The 24,808-nt window shown below is 40.3% G+C and overlaps 1 protein-coding gene across 1 annotated transcript in view; it reads right to left on the bottom strand.

Moving 5' to 3' along the window:
• The window catches only part of LOC131134457 (cGMP-dependent 3',5'-cyclic phosphodiesterase), a 201,588-nt gene that overhangs the window by 155,792 nt on the left and 20,988 nt on the right, over nucleotides 1-24,808 (bottom strand). The window contains 1 exon segment of the mRNA XM_058079773.1: nucleotides 15,308-15,591. Within this exon segment, the coding sequence (XP_057935756.1) occupies nucleotides 15,308-15,591 (284 nt within the window).

Here is a 24,808-nt window from a genome sequence, read left to right as displayed (position 1 = left end):
GAACTCCACACAGAGATACTCTAGCGGGGAATCGAACCCGGGTCTCCTAGCTCCTTACAAAGACATGAACAATGACATTTTTTTTGCTAGGTTTATTTTTGAGAATCGAACCCGCTCTCCTAGCTGTGAGGTCTGCGCGCTAACCACTCGTCCACCGTGCAGGAGTCAACAATTATCCTAGCATGTTTTTGGAATGTGGGAGGAAACCGGAATACCCGGAGAAAACCCACGCATGCACGGGGAGAACATGCAAACTCCACATAGAAATGCCAGAGCAGGAGATCTAACCTGTGTGGCCTGCATGCTAACCTCTCTCCACCGTGCAGCCTCTATGTTAAATTATCAGTAACTCTATATGGATCCATTTTTGCCTCACACAGGATACACTATTATGCAAAACGCAGCAAGCGCCAAGGACTACTTTTGTAGTACTTTTTACGGCCTATTCACCCCCCCGAGCATGCAGAAAAATGTCCCCAACTAAAGGTGCTCTGCATGGAGAATGGGGTGATTTACGGGTGAAAATGGCTTGACAAAGTTGAGGTGATAAATTTGCATGATTGGAAAGACGGTGACATGGTGTAGGAACTGAGGTGGTTTGATTGTCTCATTAAAATGCATTAAAAGGCAAACCTGAGTGAATGTAAACAAGACTGCTTGCACAAACATGTTATTCAAACAGAGGAATACTGCTAAAGGTTTGTATGAAATTAAAATATGATCATATTTCACTTCAAACGTTTCAGGACTGATGCATGCCTACAATAAATTATAAGTGTCATTTAAAAAAGTCCCGTGCAGTATGTTTCAGTGGGACTGCAGTAGAAAATAAACTTAATTTACTCAACTGTGTCATTTTAAGGCCTCTTGTAAAAGCACTTAAGATTTCCGCTCATTTGTATATGGACTTCTTATGTGGACCTTTTTTTATGACTGCGCAGTGTACAGTTTACCGTCTGTCCAATTCACCAGAACATCCACCAGACAGCCGAGTCAGCCATCACCGTGCGGCTCACATAGTCAGTCTAATCCTCGACTCTGCAGGCCTGTCTGAAGCTCATCGTCTCTACGGATCTCTTCTTCTCATCATATCATTTTTTTTTTTTTTGCTTTGTTGAACTATTTTTGAAATATGATCTTGACCCTTATGATAACAGTTATTATAACTGCCTGTAGATTACATCTATCCTTTAAACTATATTGGTCTCAGTTTTGATTCATTTTTCGGTTTACTTAAGAACATTTCCTCCTACATTCACTGTTTAAATATACAAAATGTGTGTAAAAGAATTGGACTGGACCACCATTTCAGTCCAAACACACATCATATCACAGTTTGAGTACATTTTTTGTACTTTTTCCCCCAAGTGTGTATAGGCCACATGGATGCACACTTGGTAATATAAATTCACTTAAATAAAAAAAAAAACTGGTCAAAACATTTAGTTCCCTATGGACTAACCAGCAACTTTCATTCATTCAATCATTCATTTTGAGGGGGTGCTGGAGCCTATCCCAGCTGTCTTCGGGCGAGATGTGGGGTACACCCCGGACTGGTGGCCAGCCAATCACAGGGCACATATAGACAAACAAACATTCACACTCACATTCATACCTATGGACAATTTGGAGTCGCTAATTAACCTAGCATGTTTTTGGAATGTGGGAGGAAACCGGAGTACCCGGAGAAAACCCATGCATGCACGGGGAGAACATGGAAACTCCGCACAGAGATGGCCCAGGGTGGAATTGAACCCCGGTCTCCTAGCTGTGAGGTCTGTGCGCTAACCACTCAACCACCGTGCAGGAGTCAACAATTAACCTAGCATGTTTTTGGAATGTGGGAGGAAACCGGAGTACACGGTGAAAACCCACGCATGCACGGGGAGAACATGCAAACTCCACACAGAGATGACCATGGGTGGAATTGAACCCCAGTCTCCGAACTGTGAGGTCTGCACGCTAACCACTCGACCACCGTGCAGGAGTCAACAATTAACCTAGCATGTTTTTGGAATGTGGGAGGAAACCGGAGTACCCGGAGAAAACCCACGCATGACGGGGAAAACATGCAAACTCCACACAGAGATGACCATGGGTGGAATTGAACCCCAGCCTCCTAGCTGTGAGCTCTGCATGCTAACCACATGACCGCCGTGCAGCTAACCAGTAACTTGACAAGGTAAAAAAAAAAACATCACATATAAAGTTTCCAACTTTGAGAAAAACCTACAGGTTGCAACCCGAGTCTTGCCGACATTTGTCAGAACTGAAGAATCCTCTTGGACACCAGGTGAAACTTCTTCAAAGATCTCCAGTCCACCATGTCCAGTCACACTTAATTAAATTTTTCATGGATCAACTGACAGTAGCTCACTGAGCAGCCATGTCTTCAACAAAAAAAAAAAAAGAAAGGAAGAGAAAAAATGCGTTTGAAGCGTGGTCGCATTTGTCAAACACTTGTCGGTAAGAAACACTTTGAAGAATGCACGTTAATGTACACACACAATGAAAGCACGCTCACAAAGACGAATTGGAGGTGAGAGGAAAACATTTCAATTAAGACTGGTTAAATACGCCCGTCAGTAGCGTAACCTGTGAAATGATGGGTTGCCAGGCAACCTTCTCTTTGGATGAAACACCTGCCCTTTATACATCAGAGTATAACTGCAATCTACTATCTTTGGATGGAACACCTGCCCTTCATTTGTCAAACTATCACAGCAGCCTCTTTGAGTCACGTCTGCGAGCGTGACCGTGTTGGCTGCTGGGATTTCAGTAGAGTGGAAGTGGGGAAAGTCACAACGGAGAAATGAGAACCAACAATTAACCTAGCATGTTTTTGGAATGTGGGAGGAAACCGGAGTACACGGTGAAAACCCACGCATGCACGGGGAGAACATGCAAACTCCACACAGAGATGGCCGAGGGTGGAATTGAACCCCCGGTCTCCTAGCTGTGAGGTCTGCGCGCTAACCACTCGTCCACCGTGCAGGAGTCAACAATTAACCTAGCATGGGGAAAGTCACAACGGAGAAATGAGAACCAAGATGAATGGTTGGAGACGGTGGGAAATAAAGTGATGAACAGATGATTGGAATCCACGTTACATAGAGCAAGGAGCATGACGGACATCCAAACAGACTTGTTTTTCAGCTTGGAAGGTGTTGTGGGGCTAGTCGGGTCCGGCACTGAAGAGGACAACTTTAGTGGTTTTCGTTCCCAGAAGGAGGATGAGGACAGAGATTAATGAGTTTTCTGGCAAACTGTTGTTTTACTGGCCATTTTACATGCATGGTTTGGCAAAAAAAAACAGGGCTCGACAATAACGATGTACCGATAAAGCATCCAGGCTCATAAAGCATCCATCCATTTTCTCTCTACCACTTGTCCTCAATAGGGTTTGCGGGTTTGCAGGAGCCTATCCCAAATGTCTTTCTTTTTCCTTGCTATTGACTGGAAAACACAACCATGGCAAGACCACGGCAGTCCACGGTCCACGTTTTACCCACACCCGTTCTTGTTCGCGATCAACCAACCAGCGATCGTTTGACTACGAAAACATCTATCATGGCGTCCCTGCCAACATGGTCTAATTCTTCAACAACTTCTGAAGAAAAACACCAAAAAGTGATGAAACAGTGCCTCCTTCTTGCATCTTGCATGAAAATGTGCAATCTTCAAAATTCTCCCAAGCACTAATGACCACGTAAGACAGGGGTCTCAAACACACGGCCCACGGGCCAAATGTGGCCCGCAGTACACTAGTTTGAGGCCCCCGCCTTGATATGAAAGTTTAATGTTAGTGCGGCCCGCGCAAGTTTGATATGGATGCTGTATGGTATCATGTAGCCAGAAAAAATTATTACGTTTGATTAATGTTCATGTTAAAGGTTAAATAACTGTTAATAGTTATCCTCCCTATCCGTGTGGAAGTGGTAAGTTTTTGGCTATTTAAGTTTAATGGAAATAACTTGAAGGCTACCGTTTTGGTCGCTAGCTCTCTAGTTTGCGAGTTAGCATGTGTCTCAAGACCCTGCAGTTGCGCAATATGTTGTAAATAAAAAGAGTATAAATGTGACTATAGTCGTGTTTTGTCATGTCTACAGGGCTCTAATAATGCTTTGTTCATTTTAATCTGAAAAAAATAATTTGTCTACCCACCAACTATATGTGGTTTCTTAAGTTTTTATTATTTGCAGTTTTATTATTATTATTATATTTTGTTTATTAATGATTGATTGATTTTCTTTATTCTTGATTTGTTTATTTATTTTTAATCTTATTTTGTGCAGAAAAATAAAAATTAAGATATTTGAGAACAGTGGAATGTTTTATCAGAGCTTTTATTGTAGAAAATCGGAACCAAAGCACTGAAAAAGTTTGTATATTTTTCTGTTTTTTTTGTTTTACCAGCCATTTTACATGCACGGTTCAGCACTGTTTGGCAAAAAAAACCATGTATTACCATGTATTTAATTCAAAGTTTAACATTAAAAAGAGCAACCACAAAGAAAAAAGTCACAGTCGGGATTCCTGGCTGGCCATCCTACGGACCACGATGACCTATCACCTATATACCACAATGACCTATCGATCTGACAATGGACAAAACCAAAAGGGTGCCATCTTGAATGGAAATGTGCATGAAAAAAAATTTCAAAATGACCATGTAAGATGAAAACAATTGCAATAAAAAAAATAATAATACGCTAAAATAGCCAGTTTGTGTTCAGTCAGCCTGTATATTGTGTAACTGTAGGCATCTCAATCCCTCCGAATGTCCCAAATGCCACAGTAACAGCCTGTCAGTGGCTTTATCTCTATGTGAGTCAATCAATAGGGACAATCGATAAGAAAAAGCCCTGCAGTCAGGGTAAGAGTGAGGGACACACGGGCACTTTGTGCAATCGGCTAGAGAATATGGAGAACCACAACAACTACAACAACAACAAGGGACAGAAGACACTAACACAACTATGGTAACATCAGCCGTGTATCACCTCCATCATGTTTATATTATATAAAAGCATTTACTCAAAACACGCTATGGAATGAAACATACAGTAAACCTCGGATATATCGGATTCAATTGTTCCCACTGGTTTTGTCCGATATAAGCGAAATCCGTTATATGCGTATACCGGAAAATGTCCGTTTTACGCATATATCGGATTTATATCCGGTATATGCATAAATTGGATTTTATCCGTTATAAAAAGGCACTTCCTTGACTATGTTTCCAATGTACCTGGACGCGCAGGCAACGCTGCAAACGCTGCAAATGACGTCGTATAGCGGCCTGTCACGATTCGGCGAATCGGAGCGCCACGATGCGGCCATCCGATATATGCGAGGGAAATTTTATGGAAATGCATTGGAACGGGACTGGAGATTTTGTCCGAAATAGGCGAAATCCGTTATAAAAAATCCGATATATGCAATGAATTTTTATTGGAAATGCATTTTTTAATCTTTTTTTTCACTTTTTTATCTGTCCGTTGTGAGCGAATTTCCGATATATCCGAGTCCGATTTATCCGAGGTTTACTGTACAACAAAGTCCACATGCATGCATATAAATTGCTTGATACTGTTTGTATGAATAAATCAAGGTTGTATTTATGCCGTTCACAATATATTACATGCAACCAACAGCATGCTAACAAAGCCATTCAGACATACAGTTGTTGCTGTCCATTTCATTACCAAGAGAGAATGCACTCAAGTGTGTGTGTGTGTGTGTGTGTGTGTCAACAGTCCATCCAGATAAGCAATCTGACAGGTGCTAAGCTTCGGGATGCTGAAAGCCATCCACCTCATTTCCTGGCGACACCTCCAGGCTCTCGCTTACACACACACATGCACACATACGTACATAAAGAGATGATCGATCTGCTTTTAATTCCGTGTTATTTTTGTCGTAACTGCATCATCGTTACAAAATGCGAGCCTCCCCCGATTGGCTCAAAGAAACAAAAATAACCTGTTGCTGAAATGTAATTCTAGCTCGTTTGTTGAAAATATTGGAGTCAGTTGTCAAAGTCATTTGGTGGGTCGCTGGTGAGGGTGGTCTATTTTTGTGCTGAACCCACAATAGAAACCGCATAGATTAAATAAACTCAGTTTGCAGAAGAACATGCCTGACAGCTGCAAGAAAATGAGCAAACTCAAAACAAACATGGCAGAACATAATAGAACAATACTTTTAAAAGCGGATTAGATTCGATTCGATTCGATTCGATTCGATACGATACGATACGATACGATACAATTCGATTCGATTCAACTTTATTGTTATTGCTCATGTCACTTGTACAGGGCAACAAAATGCATTGCAACAAAATATTGCCTGAATATTAAAACTGATGAAACTGGAATTTTCGGACCATCGTGGAGAAATGTAGCAAAAATTCCAAAACAAAGGCTCTAACCAGAAAAGTGCCCAATATGCATGGGAAAATGTCAGTAACATTTAAACTTGCACAATGAGAAATTAGAAATTGGCTTGTCAAAGACTCTCAGAGGTGGTAATACGCATCAGAGATTATTTACAAACTGCCAAACAAATAATAAGACCCGTCAATCAGCTTCATTTCATTGACAACATCCACAGCGACCCAATAAAAAGGCGAACGAGGAAAACAAACATGCATTCACATGGCAATATATGAAACATTTGAACGAAAAAACTCGTCACACGACCATGCGACTACCCCATCATAACAATATCTTTAAGTATTGATCACATAAATGGTGCAAAGAGGAAGTGCCATAGCAAAGGTCTGCATGGATGAAACCCAACCTTCCATAGCTCACAGGTTTCCAAGTATAGCTGACAGTCTATAAAATTGATTATGACTGCTGTTGTAATCATGTATTATTGATCCAAGGACCAACCTCAGTCTGCAAGCAAAACATTTTAATATTAACAATATACTGTTGGATTAACGGTCCCATCAAGAAGAACTATATAGCATTTAGCTAAAACTACTGACATTATGGCCATATGAACTGCAGTTTAATTTGACTTTAAATGCTTGTTGGCTACATTAAAAGTGAACGCATCTACTTCCTTCCCTTTGACTTCAAATACCTGGCTATCAGTGCATTAGAGGCCCCATTCATCTTCTAAGAAGGCCCCCTGTTTATATTATAAATTATATTCTTTGAAGCAGGGCACACTTTGAAAAATACACCATATCGGAAACTTCTGTCATGGAGACGCTTTTGTGGCTTATAGATATGGAAGTTGTGCCATATCATACCATGCACAATACTACCAGTATTGTTTTTAACTGGATAAAAATAGCTTACATCACAAACCAAAACATGCATTAGTGAAAGCAGCGTCTGTGTATGCTGTCATTTATGATAAAATTGAAAAAAATAAGCTACCGGTGCTTATACTTGGCTACAAAAAGTCAGACCTGCAACCGATTGCAATATTTCACACAGTATGTGATAAAACTCTCAGAAGTTGTTTACTCTACTGAAGCAAAAAAAAAAACACACAAGCTGGTTGTGGTTGCATGGAAATAAGTCAGCTGGAACCTATCCCAGCTGTGTGGTAGACCCTGGACTGATCCCCTGTCAATCACATGCCACATACATCAGCAACTATACACACTTGTATTGGCACCCACTGTACGGACAATTTAGATTCTCCAGTTAAGCTAACATGCATGAGAAACAATGCATGCATCAATACAAGTTGCATATGAAAACAACCCAACATAATCATCATATTGTTTTCTAAAAACATTTCACTGGAGGAGCATAGAAATCAAAGCTGCAAACATGCTTCTGTCCAGCAGAGGAAGCCAGAGGACACGCGACCAAAGAGGGAAGCTGACGTCATTGCAGCGCACGATTGACTTCCAATGGGTTGACAAGCTCATTGTGAGTACACTGATAGCTTGTGAATGAAGAATGAGCTTACGACTCGCAACTGACTCGCGAGCAGCACAGTATTTAAACAATATTTTGGAAAGAAATGAAATGTCACAAGAGGATAGTTTAGCCATAAATTAATCACACCGCTCTAAAAGCCGCAGAGTTCAAAATTAAAGAAAAAAGTAGAGACTTATACACCGGAATTTACGGTAAACCCCAAACCTAAATTTTATTTGATGCCGGTTTTAGAGGAATTTAAATACAAGGAAAATGAGTTGTTCAATAAAATTAAAATAATAAAAATTAATTTAAATATTTTTTTTTACAGAAATGTTTCCCATACTGTACAGCAGGGGTCTCAAACTCAATTTACTTGGGGGCCACTGGAGCTAGGGTCTGGGCGAGACTGGCCCGCATCAGGTTTTCCAAAAAAAAAAAACGCATTTATTTAAAACGGAAAAATGGATAAACTTTGCTTTGGTTTCGATTTTCTACAATAAAAGCTCTGATAAAACATTCCACTGTTCTCAAATATCTTAATTTTTATTTTTCTGCACAAAATAAGATGAAAAATAAATAAACAAATCAAGAATAAAGAAAATCAATCAGTAATAAATATAATAATAATAATAAAACGGCAAATAATAAAACTTAAGAAACCACATATAGTTGTTGGGTAGACAAATTATTTTTTTCAGATTAAAATGAACAAAGCATTATTAGAGCCCTGTAGACATGACAAAACACGACTATAGTCACATTTATACTCTTTTTATTTTCAACATATTGCGCAACTGCAGGGTCTTGAGACACATGCTAACTCGCAAACTAGAGAGCTAGCGACCTAAACGGTAGCCTTCAAGTTATTTCCTTTAAACTTAAATAGCCAAAAACTTACCACTTCCACACGGATAGGGAGGTTAACTATTAACAGTTATTTAACCTTTAACATGAACATGAATCAAACGTAATAATTTTTTCTGGGTACATGATACCATACAGCATCCATATCAAACTTGCGCGGGCCACACTGACATTAAACTTTCATATCAAGGCGAGGGCCTCAAACTAGTGTCATGCGGGCCACATTTGGCCCGCGTGTTTGAGACCCCTGCTGTACAGATTATTCTCTGTCTAAGAAGATGTACAATTACACACACAAATGCCTTGAGGTCCTCCTCTCCATCCTCTTTGTGTTCACTTATCTGCCTCTTCCCGCTCTGTCACTTTTCTTTCTCTGAATATTTTAGTATTGATGAGCCCATTACTGATGATAACACACAGCTATGTCAGCATATTTTCTTCCGCTGTCAAATACACTCGCACACACACACTCATGCTCACTCATCAGGAGTCAGGTTACGCTTGAATGTGTGTTTGTAGAGGAGGGGGGCTTTCTGGCATTCATCATCCAATAAATAATTATACTTTATGAGGTCTTTCACATAAACCCTCATTGGCACAAGAACACAACAGCAGTTGGCAGCTACGATGATGCAACACAAGCATGAAAGTGAACATGTCTTCAAAAGTACCCTGCTGCTAAAAGTATTAGACAACCAAGCATAGACCGTAAACATTGGTGCACGTCTTTGAAGATGAATAACTGGCTCTCAATTCAATACTGAAATACAACTTTTAGGTTTGCACGGTGCTAAAAAAAAATCAACGATTAAAAGCAGAGAAGAAGTGCACGGCTGAGAAAGAAAATGCATTAAAATAGGCTGTGTCTCCACAAACCATATGCATCTCATGAAATATTAAAACATCATATCAGCTGTGGGGATTCCCAATACTGCATACACAACATCGGGTGGAATAATGTAACAGCATCACTCCTTGTGACCTTCAGCGTCGACATGTCAAAGCAACTCCTGTTCAAAGGCAGCAGGTTAGACTAAAAACTAATCGTTGTCATGTCAGAACTGGCGAACTTCATTATTCCTTAGGAAATCTGCTCAGGGGTGGGGGTTGGAACGGGATATCGTGTAACCCCAAAATGTGTGTGTGTGTGTGTGTAAATCTAGGGCAGCTCTGAGAGAAAACCAGGGGGTATTGAAAATCCTAGAATAGAGACATCAAGCCGTGTTGTGAGGAAGCCCATCAGCATTCTCTATTTATTGCGTGTGAAAGCCGTTTGATCGGCATCACGCTTTGATCGCCGCCGCTCACCTGAATCACGGCAGATGCCTCCCCTTCATTTAGGAGCAGGTGTTGCACTGAAAAAAAACTTCAAACAGGTGAGATTTACTCGCACATTGTGTTAAATGCGTTGCGTTGACATTGTGTAGACATAATGGAACAGCAAGTAAACACAAAGTAAACAACAACGACAGACACCATGTATGTATTGGGACACCTAATAAAAGTTGGTCTACCCCACAACTAGACATTGGAGTGTGTTTTAGAGATTTAGAGAGAGCCTAGGTAACAACAAACAAGGTTTGAATTTATCCCATAAGTAAAAGCTTCAAGTCAGCTGCCAGCGCTCCAGGCAAATCCAGCATGTGTGCTCTCTAAGGCTGTGGACCACACCGCTCTGTGGATCCAGCAGTCCACTTTTTTTTTAAGCTTTAGGCACACAGTCTCTCTCACTAGTGTTCAGTAATGCACTATTGAGATTTTTTTTTTCAACAAACCACATCATGTTTGTTTTTGGCAACGCACATCACTGTGCATCGTCTAACGTCTATAAAGACTGCATAGGCTTGGGGCAAACTCACACTAAGACTCACACTAAGGAATCAGGTATGATTCTCTCATCTGTTGAACTATGCTCACACTAAGCATTTATGCTCCTGCCAACTTTTGTGAATTAATTTATGTGATTTATACTGATTATTCATGGAGATGCTTTCTTACCATGAACAACGATACCAAAATCAGCATAAGCACATCATTACCATTATCGATAGCAATCAGTAATGATATTGGCAGCAGCTCTTCCATCAAACTAACATCAGGTCACATCTTTTGTAATGAATGAACACATTATGCCTCGTTTGCTGTATTTCAAAAATAAACATTGTGCAAAATAAGATAATTACAGCACTGCAATACGCAATACAAATGTGCCATATTCATTCATTCATTTTCTACCGCTTTTTCCTCACGAGGGTCTTCACGAGCCTATCCCGGCTGTCTTCGAGCGAGAGGCGGGGTACACCCTGGACTGGTGGCCAGCCAATCACAGGGCACATATAGACAAACAACCATTCACACTCACATTCATACCTATGGACAATTTGGAGTCAACAATTAACCTAGCATGTTTTTGGAATGTGGGAGGAAACCGGAGTACCCGGAAAAAACCCACGCATGCACGGGGAGAACATGCAAACTCCACACAGTGGAATCGAACCCTGGTCCTCCTAGCTGTGAGGTCTGCACGCTAACCACTCCTCCTCCTTCATTAAAAAAAATCTTAACCAAGAATGAACTAGTATAGCATGTCCTAGTAACAAGAGGAACAACACAGTTTGGAAAGTTGCAAATTTCCATGTGGCACAAACATCCATCTAAGAACAAAGTAAAGTGCAAAGGATGAAAGTTATGATGGATAAAGTTAAATGAAATGATAAACTGGGCTCATTTAGTTATTATTTTGCCGCATGAACGCTGCGTTAGAGTGTGAAATTAGAAGTACCTTAGTCCCCCTTCAAATAGTAGCAAATAATACCCTTCAAATAATGACTATACAGTCATTGCATATTGCATAATTACTATCTGAAGGTAAAACCTGGAACCAATTCCGGACTGCAGAGATTCTGATCATACAATCCAACCGCCATCAAAATCATCATGACAGTGAGAAAATGACATTAAATCCACATTTTTGGTTATTTGTAATAAATTGCTTGCAGTATTTTCCGCATCCGCACACTAAGCACGACATCTCTCATATTTCCCGATGTTTACAGAAGTAAACATTGCTGCGGTGTGAGCGAAAGTGAAGTGCGATAATCATTGATTTCATTTTCAAGCCGATACTGGGTAAATATTTAGACTGGTATCGGCGATTCGTCTAACGCAGGGGTCTCAAAGATGCGGCCCGCGGGCCAAATGTGGCCCACAGGACACTAGTTTGAGGCCCCCGCCTTGATATGAAAGTTTAATGTTAGTGCGGCCCGCGCAAGTTTGATATGGATGCTGTATGGTATCATGTACCCAGAAAAAATTATTACGTTTGATTAATGTTCATGTTAAAGGTTAAATAACTGTTAACTGTAGTTATCCTCCCTATCCGTGTGGAAGTGGTAAGTTTTTGGCTATTTAAGTTTAAAGGAAATAACTTGAAGGCTACCGTTTAGGTCGCTAGCTCTCTAGTTTGCGAGTTAGCATGTGTCTCAAGACCCTGCAGTTGCACAATATGTTGTAAATAAAAAGAGTATAAATGTGACTATAGTCGTGTTTTGTCATGTCTACAGGGCTCTAATAATGCTTTGTTCATTTTAATCTAAAAAAAATAATTTGTCTACCCACCAACTATATGTGGTTTCTTAAGTTTTTATTATTTGTTGTTTTATTATTATTATTATATTTATTTATTACTGATTGATTGATTTTCTTTATTCTTGATTTGATTATTTATTTTTCATCTTATTTTGTGTAGAAAAATAAAGAAATGTTGAATGTTTTATCAGAGCTTTAGTTATATTTAAGTTTATTAATTTTTCTGTTTTTAATAAATGCGTTTTTTTGTTGTTTTTTTTGGAAAACCTGATGCGGCTCAGTCTTGCCCAGACCCTAGCTCCAGTGGCCCCCAAGTAAATTGAGTTTGAGACCCCTGGTCTAACGTGTTTGGTCAGTTTTAAAAAAATGTGTACAGAATTTCAAATCATAGCATAAGGAATACAAGGAATACAATACAATACATCATAGTCATTTGTTGATGTATTTTAAGTATACCTTAAGTATACCAAACCCAAATTGCAAACTGTGTGTGCTCTTCTGAATGCTTGCCGCTTATAGGGGTTGGGCACCATTTTTGATAGCAAGATCTTTTGTTTACATCAAAGTTGGAGCTTTGAGAGAGAGAGATATGCAACGTAAATGTGAGTTTATCAAAGTACCGTTATCAATCCCGGTTTCACAATCAGTAATACTAACTGCCAGGAGTTTTTCCACAGTTAATCATTAATACCGGTAATTGTTACATTCATAATCAGCACTTTAACTGCCCTTGATTTACAGGAAATGCTGCTGTATTTATTTTTTTTATGGCTATAGCGATATACTTTCTTGTGAGGGGAATTCAGGTGCCACATATATTGTACACATACATACTGTATGCATACATTTGCACAATGTGTACAAGCTATACGATCCAAAACAAAATATTCGCACCTTGACTATCTAATATTGATGGCTCAATAGGATGAGCTGTTTTTAAATAACCCATCAATTAATCATTATTTGCCGCCTCAAAGTGAGCCTCAAGACGGTACAAATAGCCTAGTGTTGCATGTTCTGTACACGCGTGCGTGGGTGAGTGGGTGGGTTTTCTCCAGGTACCCCAGCTTCCACCCACGTTCCAAAAATATGCATGTGAGGTTAATTGTCCATTTGTGTGCATGTGAGTGTGAATGGTTGCTTGTCTATATGAACCCTGTGATTGACTTGCGACCGGTCCAGGGTTCTCATCCTGTTTCTCACATAAAGTCTTGCTGGGATAGGCTCCAGTTCGGCAGTGACTAATCCGTATGGGACAAGGTAAAGAATGAATGGAAACTGGATGCTTTAAAAAGACTTAAGTACAGTATTTGGTGCAGCTAAAATACTTTTGTGATGTGTTTAATGATACTGTTACAAGTGTCGGATATCTATTTTATTAGTGGTGGTTGATGTATTTGAATTATGGTCTCAGGAGAACACTACATGTAAGTTGCATCATCGACCCTTTAGGACGGGGGGTTCTAGGACGGGCGGCAAAGAGGCCATCAGGGAATATTCCATACATTAATTAAACATGACACATTATACAGCAAGATTTTGGAGGAAAAAAAATCTAACATTTTTCAGGCATTCCCCCACGAGATGACATAATTCTCTTCCTACCTCCCCTGGAATTGAAATACTAAGAACCTAATAATGGTTATTGACTTGTCTGTAGTGAAGTCAATGGAAAATAACAAAAAGGTTAATGGTAGGTACAATGCCGTGTCTCTTAGGCTGTTTGTGTCACTGACACTTGACAAGCTTGGTAATGGTAATGGTAATGGTTTTATTTCATTTGAACATGCATCAGATTACAATTGAGTGCATCCCATAATCAGTTCACAGTTCCACATGTCCAAAAGGAGTAGGAAGAAGCAAAGCTTATTAAATCCTACCCCTCCATCTGGTACTTTTACAATCAGTAACTGTTACATTTGTTCACTTCCTGCTTTCCTAATATAATTTCAGTTTTTTGGGTTGTTTTTTTTGACCATCCAATGACATAATGGGTACCATAGTAAGTGTCAATATAGTGATATATATATAGCACATCATGACTGGTTCAAGACTCTTCATCCTTGTATTTAGCAAACATCAACTTCTTGTATTGTTTCTTGAATTGGCTCATCGTTGTGCATTGTTTGAGGGTCTTACTCAATCCATTCCATAGTTTGATTCCACATACTGCAATGCTATGGCTTTTTAACGTAGTCCTAGCATAGAAGTGTTTCAAGTGTACTTCTTCCCTGAGATCATATTTCTCCTCTCTTGTAGAGAAGTATTGGATGACATTTTTAGCTAATTGGTTATTTTTAGCCTTATGAATTATTTTAGCTGTTTGAAGATGAACTATATCAGCAAGTTGAAGTATTTGTGATTTTAGAAATAAGGAGTTAGTATGTTCTCTGTAGGCGGCATTATGAATTATCCTTACTGGCCTTTTTTGCAGTACATTTAGCAAGGGAAGATTGCTTTTGTAGTTATTAGCCCATATTTTTCCACACAATAAGTAAGATATGGTAGAACCAGGGAGCAATAAAGAGTGTGGAGTGATTTCTGATTTTCTGAAATTTTGCTTAGGAACAAACTTGCACCTTTTGAGCTTTGGAATAACAGGGAAAAAAATCCCTATTATGAGGCTTATAATGTTGAAAACAAATCCCTGTTCTTTCAAACTCTGCTCAAGATGGGGATTCCACTGACATAAATAGTTTCTAAGTGTTATGTGACTACCGTCACATAGCGGGCTGGCTGTGGGAATATTTTGAGGGGTGTGACGTGAAGGGTTTCGAGCACTGACAGCTGTCTGCACAACTCACGTGGTGTGGAATGATGACAGCCTGCATGTCACACGCATATATTCGGTATACAAACACCACAGTGGGGGGGCCGTGTGCCTCCATAGTCCGTACTTGGGTCACTCCGTGGAAGTATCAGCGAGACAAAACACACACACACCGCATCGACTGACTTACATGTCGGTGGATGGCGGCTGGCTACGGCAGAGTAGAGCGTGTCCGCACGCTTGTCCCATGGCGCATCCTGACCCAAACAGCTGCAGCCGGGGAGTGGGGGATGTGGATGGAGGGAGAGGTCTGAGTCGTAATACTGTATGAATTGATGGGTGGGTATGTGTGGGTGTGTGTGTGTTCGAGCGCAGTCCTCGCTTTATCGCCTCTTCGCCGGTGTCCGACTCTTCCCGGGGAGCTGCTGTCTCCTCTTTAACGCTGGCAATGGAGGTTTGGTGGAGAAACTGATACTTGAGAGGGAGAAAGAGAGAGAGCGAGAGAGAGAGAAAGAGACGTTCACGGCACACGGGAGCATCAACCACGCGACACAGTGCAACACGTCACTACCCCGTGTGCTGGAAGGACAACAATCCAACACACGGACATACCGTAAACGCCTCATCGAGTTCATTATTCGGTGCAAAATCCCACCCTACACCCCCTCATCTCCAAAAACACGAATCGTGTCTGCACGTCCGAGGCCTAAGAGTCCTCTTATCTGCAGTTTTTCATGAAACCACGTGTTGCACTTGAGCCCCATGACTGTCTGTTATGAAGTTCAAAGGTCGCCCAGCCTGTGTTATCAAGGCTCCAACCCACAGTAGCAAAGTCTGAACAAAATCTTCAAAGCAATTACAAATATTAACATTTTGTGCAAAAGAAAAAAAAATCATAGAGAGTCAAAACAATGGACAATTTAAAATTACATTAAATTTATTGGCTGGTGACCAGTCCAGTGTATACACCGCCTCTCGCCCTAATAAGGATAACCCTAATAAGGATAAACCCTAATAAGGATAAACCCTAATAAGGATAAACGGCATCGAAAAATGGATAACTGTATGGATATTGTGCGTTGTGAGATAATTCAAACCTGCAATAAAAGCCTGTTGTTCTGACAACCAAGAAACAACAATACCAGGCAAACATTCATTCATTCATTCATTCATTTTCTACTGCTTATCCTCACAAAGGTCGCAGGGGTGCTGGAGCCTATCCCAGCTGTCTTCGGCCGAGAGGCGGGGTACACCCTGGACTGGTCGCCAGCCAATCACAGGGCACATATAGACAAACAACCATTCACACTCACATTCATACCTATGGACAATTTGGAGTCGCTAATTAACCTAGCATGTTTTTGGAATGTGGGAGGAAACCGGAGTACCCGGAGAAAACTCACGCATGCACGGGGAGAACATGCAAACTCCACACAGAGATGGCCAAACGTGGAATTGAACCCAGGTTTCCGAGCTGTGAGGTCTGTGCACTAACCACACGACCACTGTGCAGCCCCACCAGGCAAACATGAGCCACCAAATTGTAAGTAAAAATTTATCAGTGTCCTAACTGTGTTTATTTTGTGCAAGTCACGGTGCAAAAATGCTTGCATACAATTAGCGGCCACATTCGGTTAAACCGCTAAAATGCTAAAGCTACTTAACATTGAGAGACGTCTTGAAGTAACCTCTTTTCTTAAGAAACTTTGGACTGTCGAGTCTCTACTTCTGGATTGGATTCGGGATCCAACACATATGGCTCACTGTTAAAATCGGACAATTTAATCGCCGTTTATTACCAACTCCTTTACTGTTTATCAACTCTGATAAAATTAGCGGCATAAACCTTTCTATGCACGTGAGAGCACGACCAACATAAATTAAAACAGACAGTTTTCACAGGAACTATGAAATTCAAAGAAATACAGCTGAATAGGTGCAGATTCTGGAAGAACTATAAAGCCCTGTGTGCTGGTTATTGCGTGTAGCTGCTCTACAGGAGTCCACAACTCAATACAAAGGGCCAAAATGAGCATAATAGGTCCAACAGGTGTTGTCAATTATTACCACACGTCGTGATCAGAATGTGGTCGATTGACATCTCTGTCGCTAGTTATGTTGCATCTGCTCATCATCATCATCATCATCATCATCATCGTCTCAGGATGCAGAGTGGCATCCCCCACTAATTCCCAGCACTGCTAATCAGCCATAATTGCAAACACTTGAGCAAAAGCCTTAATTGAATCTTTCTGTTGTTCACAATAAGTCAGAGGATATGTTTAAAGTACTTTTTTTAAATCCGTTTTCAAATGTGATTGTTTCAATTAACCACTTCCAAAACTCCTGACAATGACTTTTGGGAGAATTCATGGAATCTTTGCCTTTGTTGCAGGTTGAAATGCCAACATGTCACAAAGAACACAGCTCAAACCTTTTCGAACGCAACACCCAAATTCAAAAATAGACGATGCATGTAACGTTTGCATACATATAGATCCATAATAGACAGCAAAACAGGCATTGAAATGAATTATGATGGCTGTTTTGCGGTAGACGATGGTCTGTTTTTAGTCAAAACATGTTGAAATACAAGTGCTATGTAGTATTGTGGTCACTAGGTGGCAGTAATGACAAAAAACATTGACTCATATTACATTACATGATCGCCATGATAGAGTGAAGTAAGTTTTTTGCTTATGCTTTGAAAAAGTAACCTTGAGGCTATGAATGTGAGTGTGAATGGTTGTTTGTCTATATGTGCCCTGTGATTGGCTGGCCACCAGTCCAGGGTGTACCCCGCCTCTTGCCCGAAGACAGCTGGGATAGGCTCCAGCACCCCCTGCGACTCTTGTGAGGATAAGCGGTAGAAAATGAATGAATGAACCTTGAAGCTAACTCACCAGCTAACCAGAAGATATTAGAAGGTAAGAACAGGTTTTCTATGCACTAAGAAAATATTCCATTTGGAATCCCTTTTCGCAGAAATTCATAATTTGCCCCAAATATTAGAGTAAATTGATACTGCTCATAAAAAAAAACTGTAGTCCATTTAGTAACCCTCAGAAAAATCCAATCAAATCATACCAGCAAGTTTTGATGCCTTCCCATATGTCATTTTATGCCCTCAGGGACCGAAAATGGAAAATGGAAAATGGCAACAAGCTATTATTATCGTTCATATTTACATTTAAAAAAAATGTTGCTCAATATGCACTGTCCTTCTCTATCTTAAATGAATCCACAAAATGTTTTTTTGAGTTTGTTCAATCCATTCTAAGATGGCCAATCTCCGATTTGTTTATGTTTCGATTTCCATCAGTTGATCTTAAAACTTTTATTAATTTTACAGCTGAAAGCCAGTCACTTTGACTAAACTCTTATATAAAGACATACATCAAAAATGATTGTACAGTCTAATGACCAATTATGTACTCACATCAACTCACATTAACTACCGCTTGGGCATCTCTGTGTGGAGTTTGCATGTTCTCCCCCGTGCATGGGTGGGTTCTCTCCGGTTTCCTCCCACATAAAAAAAAAAATGCATGTTAGGTTAATTAGTGACTCCAAATTGTCCATAGGTATGAATGGGATTTTTTGTCTATATGTGCCCTGAGATTGGCTGGCAACCAGTACAGTGTGTACCCCGCCTCTTTCCTGAAGACAGCTGGGATAGGCTCCAGCATACCCCGTGACCCTGTTGAGGATAAGCGGCATAGAAAAACAGCTACAGAGATGATTTTAGTGTAAATTTCCTCTTTCTTGAACCATATTGTACTGAACATCATGTGTTGTGCCCCGGCTGGGGGGGCACCACGGGTTAACATAAAGTGGAAGAGGTCCCAACTCACAACAGTCCCAAGTACCACTGGATCCAAACCTCTGCGGTAGTACAATGGATTTATTTACAAAAAGGAAAAGAAAAAACAGCAGGTCACAAACATAAATTGTCCACAAATTCGGAGCTTAAGAGGCTTCCTTGGCCTCTTATGGATGGCAGCTCCCCAGCTGCAGCCAATCACATGAAGCCGAGGTCCTTCACAAGACAAAACACACCACACCTGCACCAAATTGGCTGCAACCAGCCACCACTATGTCCAACACAAGCAAAACTACAACCCGCAGTTGTAACACGCGGAAAGTTTCATTTCTGGTTCCTTTTTGTGCGACACCAGAAAATGTAGAAAAAGCGATACACACTCGTGGAGTTAATCCTTTAGATCCACGCTGAGCTGAAGTCTCACAACATATGCTGTCGTCTCGCCTGGCGTCAGGCATGCTGAGGGATCAACCTCCAAGTTTTGATGTGACCTTTGAGGTGTATTTATAACCAAACTACTTTTCAATGTTTACACTGTGTACATATTTCAACTGAAGGATAGTCCATTTTCATGCTTCATTTATACGATTATTTAATAATAATAGTAGTTATTTGGGCCTTTCATTAAAATCGTAGATGATTTGTATACAATAAAAAGTATAAAGTTGAACTAATGTGTGTCATATTAATGGTATCATAATTCCATTAGGGCGGGAGGCAAACAAAAATGATTACATCACAGTCATTGGACCGAGGAATGAATACCTATTGTTTCCTCTTTCACTCGAGAAAATAAAACACACAGATGGATGTGGGTGTTGCATTTTTATTTAATTTTTTTGCATGTAGGAGGCCAGAAGTTGGTATATTTATTTAGAACACTCAAGGTCTTTTTTTTTTTGGTTTGTTTGTTTGCTTTTTCCAATTACATATACATAGTTTTATAGTTCAGGTTCCACATATTGTCTTTGGAGACAAAAGTAACCTGAAGACAGCAAAAAATCATTTTCAGGGTATTGATTTCATTACAACTGAACTTTATCAGTTCATGCTCAATCTCAATAACTAGGTAGGACAGCTCTAGTCAGGAGGTCACAGACTGTCAGCCGTGTGCTTTATTACAAGAGACCATTCCTGGCATTTATGGTCTTCCAGAAATACACAAAGAAACAGCTCCTCTCAGACTCACTGGCAGCAACTCCATCCATCTATCCATCCATCCATCCATTTTCTATGGTTCTAACTCGGTTCACGTGGGTAAGCTGGAGCCTATTCCAGCTGACTTTTGAGCCAGACTCAGACCATCAACTCACATCCACAAAAGGAATACAAAGTCTTGGGTGGACAAGAATATTCCCATGCACGATAATATGAATACATAACTCAAATAGATATTCAAACATGCTCCCTACTACTTTTGTTAGATCTTTCTAACATTGGAAAGCTTCTATCAAAATACCAAAGTGAAAATAGTTTTCGGAGTTGGGCAGATGGTGTAGTTATTTATAATTTGTTGAGTTTGGAGGTGCGTCCCGTCACTGTCTAAACAGATCAAATCTGATGTAAGCCAGACTACACAACACGTTGTAACAGAGGAAGACCAGAACTATTCCAAAAATATGGAATGATTTGATTCAAACTTATTCTTAAAATGATGAAGCACATTTGACTACAGCTAATATGGAGCAAAAACACAGAGGTGTGAAATAAATAGAAATGCTTGCAAGTCATCCTTCATCTTTTCTCAGCAAGTGGGCGAGTATGCATGGGAAAAAAAACAGTAAAGGATGGCAAGCGGTACCTGGATATAGTCACGATGCTCGCATAACTTTAGATTGCAGAAGAATGGCCTTGTATACTGAATGTATACTGACAGTCAAAAGGATTGGTTTTGGAGGCCTATATAACGCCCAAAAAAGGCCAGCATGGTTAGTCCAGTGAACGGCATCATGCCACGTATTGAACGTATTGAACGGCATCATGCCACGTATGTCACGATGCTAGCACGACTTTAGATTGCAGGAGAATGGCCTTCAAATGTACACTGACGGTCAAAAGGATTGGTTTTGGAGGCCTATATAAGGACCAAAAAAGGCCAGCATGGTTAGTCCAGTGAACGGCATCATGCCACGTATTGAACGTACTGAACGGCATCATGCCACGTATGTCACGATGCTAGCACGACTTTAGATTGCAGAAGAATGGCCTTCAAATGTACACTGACAGTCAAAGGATTGGTTTTGGAGGCCTATAAAAGGCCCAAAAAAGGCCAGTATGGTTAGTCCAGTGAACGGCATCATGCCACGTATTGAACGGCATCATGCCACGTATGTCACGATGCTAGCACGACTTAAGATTGCAGGAGAATGGCCTTCAAATCTACACTGACAGTTAAAAAGATTGGTTTTGGAGGCCTATATAAGGCCCAAAAAAGGCCAGAATGGTTAGTCCAGTGAACGGCATCATGCCACGTATTGAACATATTGAACGGCATCATGCCACGTAAAATTTATTTACACGCAAAATGAAGAACTGACAGTGCTTTGGTACTTGCTCGTAAGTTGCCAGCACTGCTAAGCACAAAAGGAATCGGCTGGTCTGGAAAAAAAGCATCACCCAGTGATGCGTATGCCCTGTTGTGTTGAGATTATGGCTTCTCAGAAGAACACAGCTGATTGACTCCCGCTTTACAATTCCTCTTAGTGTGTTTTTTTAGCGACTCCACTCTGGATAAACGACCTGATGTTGTCTGCTGAGCCCCTGAGTTCTCTCACAGACGGATTTGTCTTTCTGACAGTACCTAATGTCCACCTTAGGCACTCGAGATAAAAGCGGTACATTCATTAAACCAGAAAGCATCGAACAAGACAAGAAACAAAATGTTAAATTGTCTTATTGCACTCCAGATGACACAGGAAGTGTTGTCTAATCACCAAATCTACCCGGCATCTACTGGTAATTTATTCTGTTGGACCATTCCGTTGTTATGGTAACGCTGACAACATCATTTGCAATAAAAGTCTCTTCTTCCCCAAAAAGGCACATCTTGCAGCAGGATGCTGATGACACTCGTTGGTGGTCTGTAATTGAATGGATTGTATTTTATGATGAAACACAATATGCAACAACCTTGACCGCATCGCAGTAAATCAAACTTTAGATTCTCTTCCATTTCCTGCACCCACTAGAGCAGGGGTCTCAAACTCAATTTACTTGGGGGCCACCGGAGCTAGGGTCTTTTTTCCAAAAAAACCCAAAAAATGCATTTATTAAAAACAGAAAAATGAATAAACTTTGCTTTGGTTCTGATTTTCTACAAGAAATGCTCTGATAAAACATTCCACTGTTCTCAAATATCTCACTTTTTATTTTTCTACACAAAATAAGATGAAAAATAAATAAACAAATCAAGAATAAAGAAAATCAATCAATCAGTAATAAATAAATAAATATAATAATAATAATAATAAAACGGCAAATAATAAAAACTTAAGAAACCACATATAGTTGGTGGGTAGACAAATTATTTTTTTCAGATTAAAATTAACAAACATTATTAGAGCCCTGTAGACATGACAAAACACGACTATAGTCACATTTATACTTTTTTTTATTTACAACATATTGCGCAACTGCAGGGTCTTGAGACACATGCTAACTCGCAAACTAGAGAGCTAGCGACCTAAACGGTAGCCTCCAAGTTATTTCCTTTAAACTTAAAAAGCCAAAAACTTACCACTTCCACACGGATAGGGAGGATAACTATTAACAGTTATTTTAACATGAACATTAATCAAATGTAATATTTTTTTCTGGGTACATGATACCATACAGCATCCATATCAAACTTTAAACTTTCATATCAAGGCGGGGGCCTAAACTAGCGTCCTGCGGGCCACATTTCGAGTGTTTGAGACCCCTGCACTACAGGCATCACAGGGATTTTATAAACATTGTTTTTTTTATAGAGGACAGTTTAAGGATGAGGAAAACACGTCCATCACACATGAAAGTCACTTGGCCAGACTCTCTTGTGAGCTGGTGTTTGTTTTGGCTCAGGTGGTAAAATGGGAAGACGGGAGGCTTTTTGTGCGATCCCTGATTCCCCTGCAGTCCTGTCAAAGTATCCTTGAACGAGGTGCTGAAACCCCAGATGCTCATGATGCTGCATCATTAGTATGTGTATCAGCACAGTCGGTCATCTCAGCTCACTAAGCTGGTGGGTGCGAAGGGCAGATTTTACTTTTTTTTTTAGTAAAAGAAGCGCCAACCAGAATAAAAAAACGTTCCGTCTTCATATTGCTATTTGAAAAGAACAATAAACACATAAACACTTTAGGGACTTGCTCCCGTATTTACTAAGATACAGTAACGGCTTGTAAAGTTAATGACTACATGCCACACATTGATAAAAGCAGAGTATCTTTGACTCCATCATGCTTGTCTGATGTCTTTAGACCAAATAAAAACAGTCAAGATTCCAGTGTAATGGTAATGGTAATGGTAATGGTAATGGTAATGGTAATGTCCAAAAGGAGTAGGAAGAAGCAAAGCTTATTAAATCCTACCCCTCCACCTGGTACTTTTACAATCAGTAACTGTTACATTTGTTCACTTCCTGCTTTCCATAATACCGTTTAGGTTTTTTGGGTCTTTTTTTAATCGTACTGAAGTACGAGGTGATATGAGCATCCAGTGACATAATGGGTACCATAGTAAGTGTCAATATAGTGACATATAAAGCACATCATGATATAATGGGTACCATTCCAGTGTCTATAGACACTGGAATCCTGACTGTTTTTCGCTACATGCAGAATGCGTGCTGTGCGTACGAGTCCGCCACAATCCATTCAGTGCTCTATTTTGTGCAAGGGGGCGCATTCTCAGCAAATGTGCAAAGGATGCACATTGCTGACGTGCCGCATTTGAGCACCAAGTTAATTGGCAAGAGAAAAATCATGAGAACCTGGTGATGTAATGGTACAGCTGCTGCCTTTTAAGGCAGAAACAGCGAGTTTATGAGTTCCGTTTATGTTCCGTAACATTAATTTATTGAGCAATTTCTTTCCCATGTATTCATGTTACTCCGAAACATGCATGTAATTAAATTCAAATACAAACAGTTTTTGATAGGTCAGTTATGCCCTGGAAATGTGGTGGCCAAAGCTGGCTGGGGGCCCAGAATTCAGGATACAAATATAAATTTTGCTAGGGGGCCCCAATTTGGCCAGGAGTGGCCCTGACTATGACCAAAATCAGACAGAACAAGGTTGATCCAGATCTTTATTTACACAATTTGATCAATTTATTTTCGATTTACGAGCAGTTAGCGCACAGACCTCACAGCTAGGAGACCCGAGTTCAATCCCACCCTCGGCCATCTCTGTGTGGAGTTTGCATGTTCTCCCCGTGCATGCGTGGGTTTTCTCCGGGAACTCCGGTTTCCTCCCACATTCCAAAAACATGCTAGGTTAATTGGCCACTCCAAATTGTCCATAGGTATGAATGTGAGTGTGAATGGTTGTTTGTCTATATGTGCCCTGTGATTGGCTGGCCACCAGTCCAGGGTGTAGAAAATGAATTAATTAATTTTTGATTGGAATGCCAGAATTCTAAATAAATTGCCAGCAAAAGTCTTACCAAAAGGAAATGCAACACATACCCAAAAGTCAAGCCAATCAAATTTCAGCATACTTGGACCTTTGTCTTGCATGCACACCGGTACTAAGCATGCAGGGAAACGGCATAAGGCTTTCCAGTGCATCAGGACCGGAAGAGACGACATTGCTTGTGTGACAGCAGTGTCAAAGCTGTGTTCTGCAATAAAGTGCACTGAAGCTCATTTTTATGAGCCGGGGAAATTCC

Source organism: Doryrhamphus excisus, chromosome 8 (genome assembly GCF_030265055.1).
Source record: "Doryrhamphus excisus isolate RoL2022-K1 chromosome 8, RoL_Dexc_1.0, whole genome shotgun sequence".
Taxonomy (NCBI): Eukaryota; Metazoa; Chordata; class Actinopteri; order Syngnathiformes; family Syngnathidae; genus Doryrhamphus; species Doryrhamphus excisus.
Note: the sequence above shows the minus strand (reverse complement) of the source record. Positions and strands in the feature narration are given on the sequence as shown.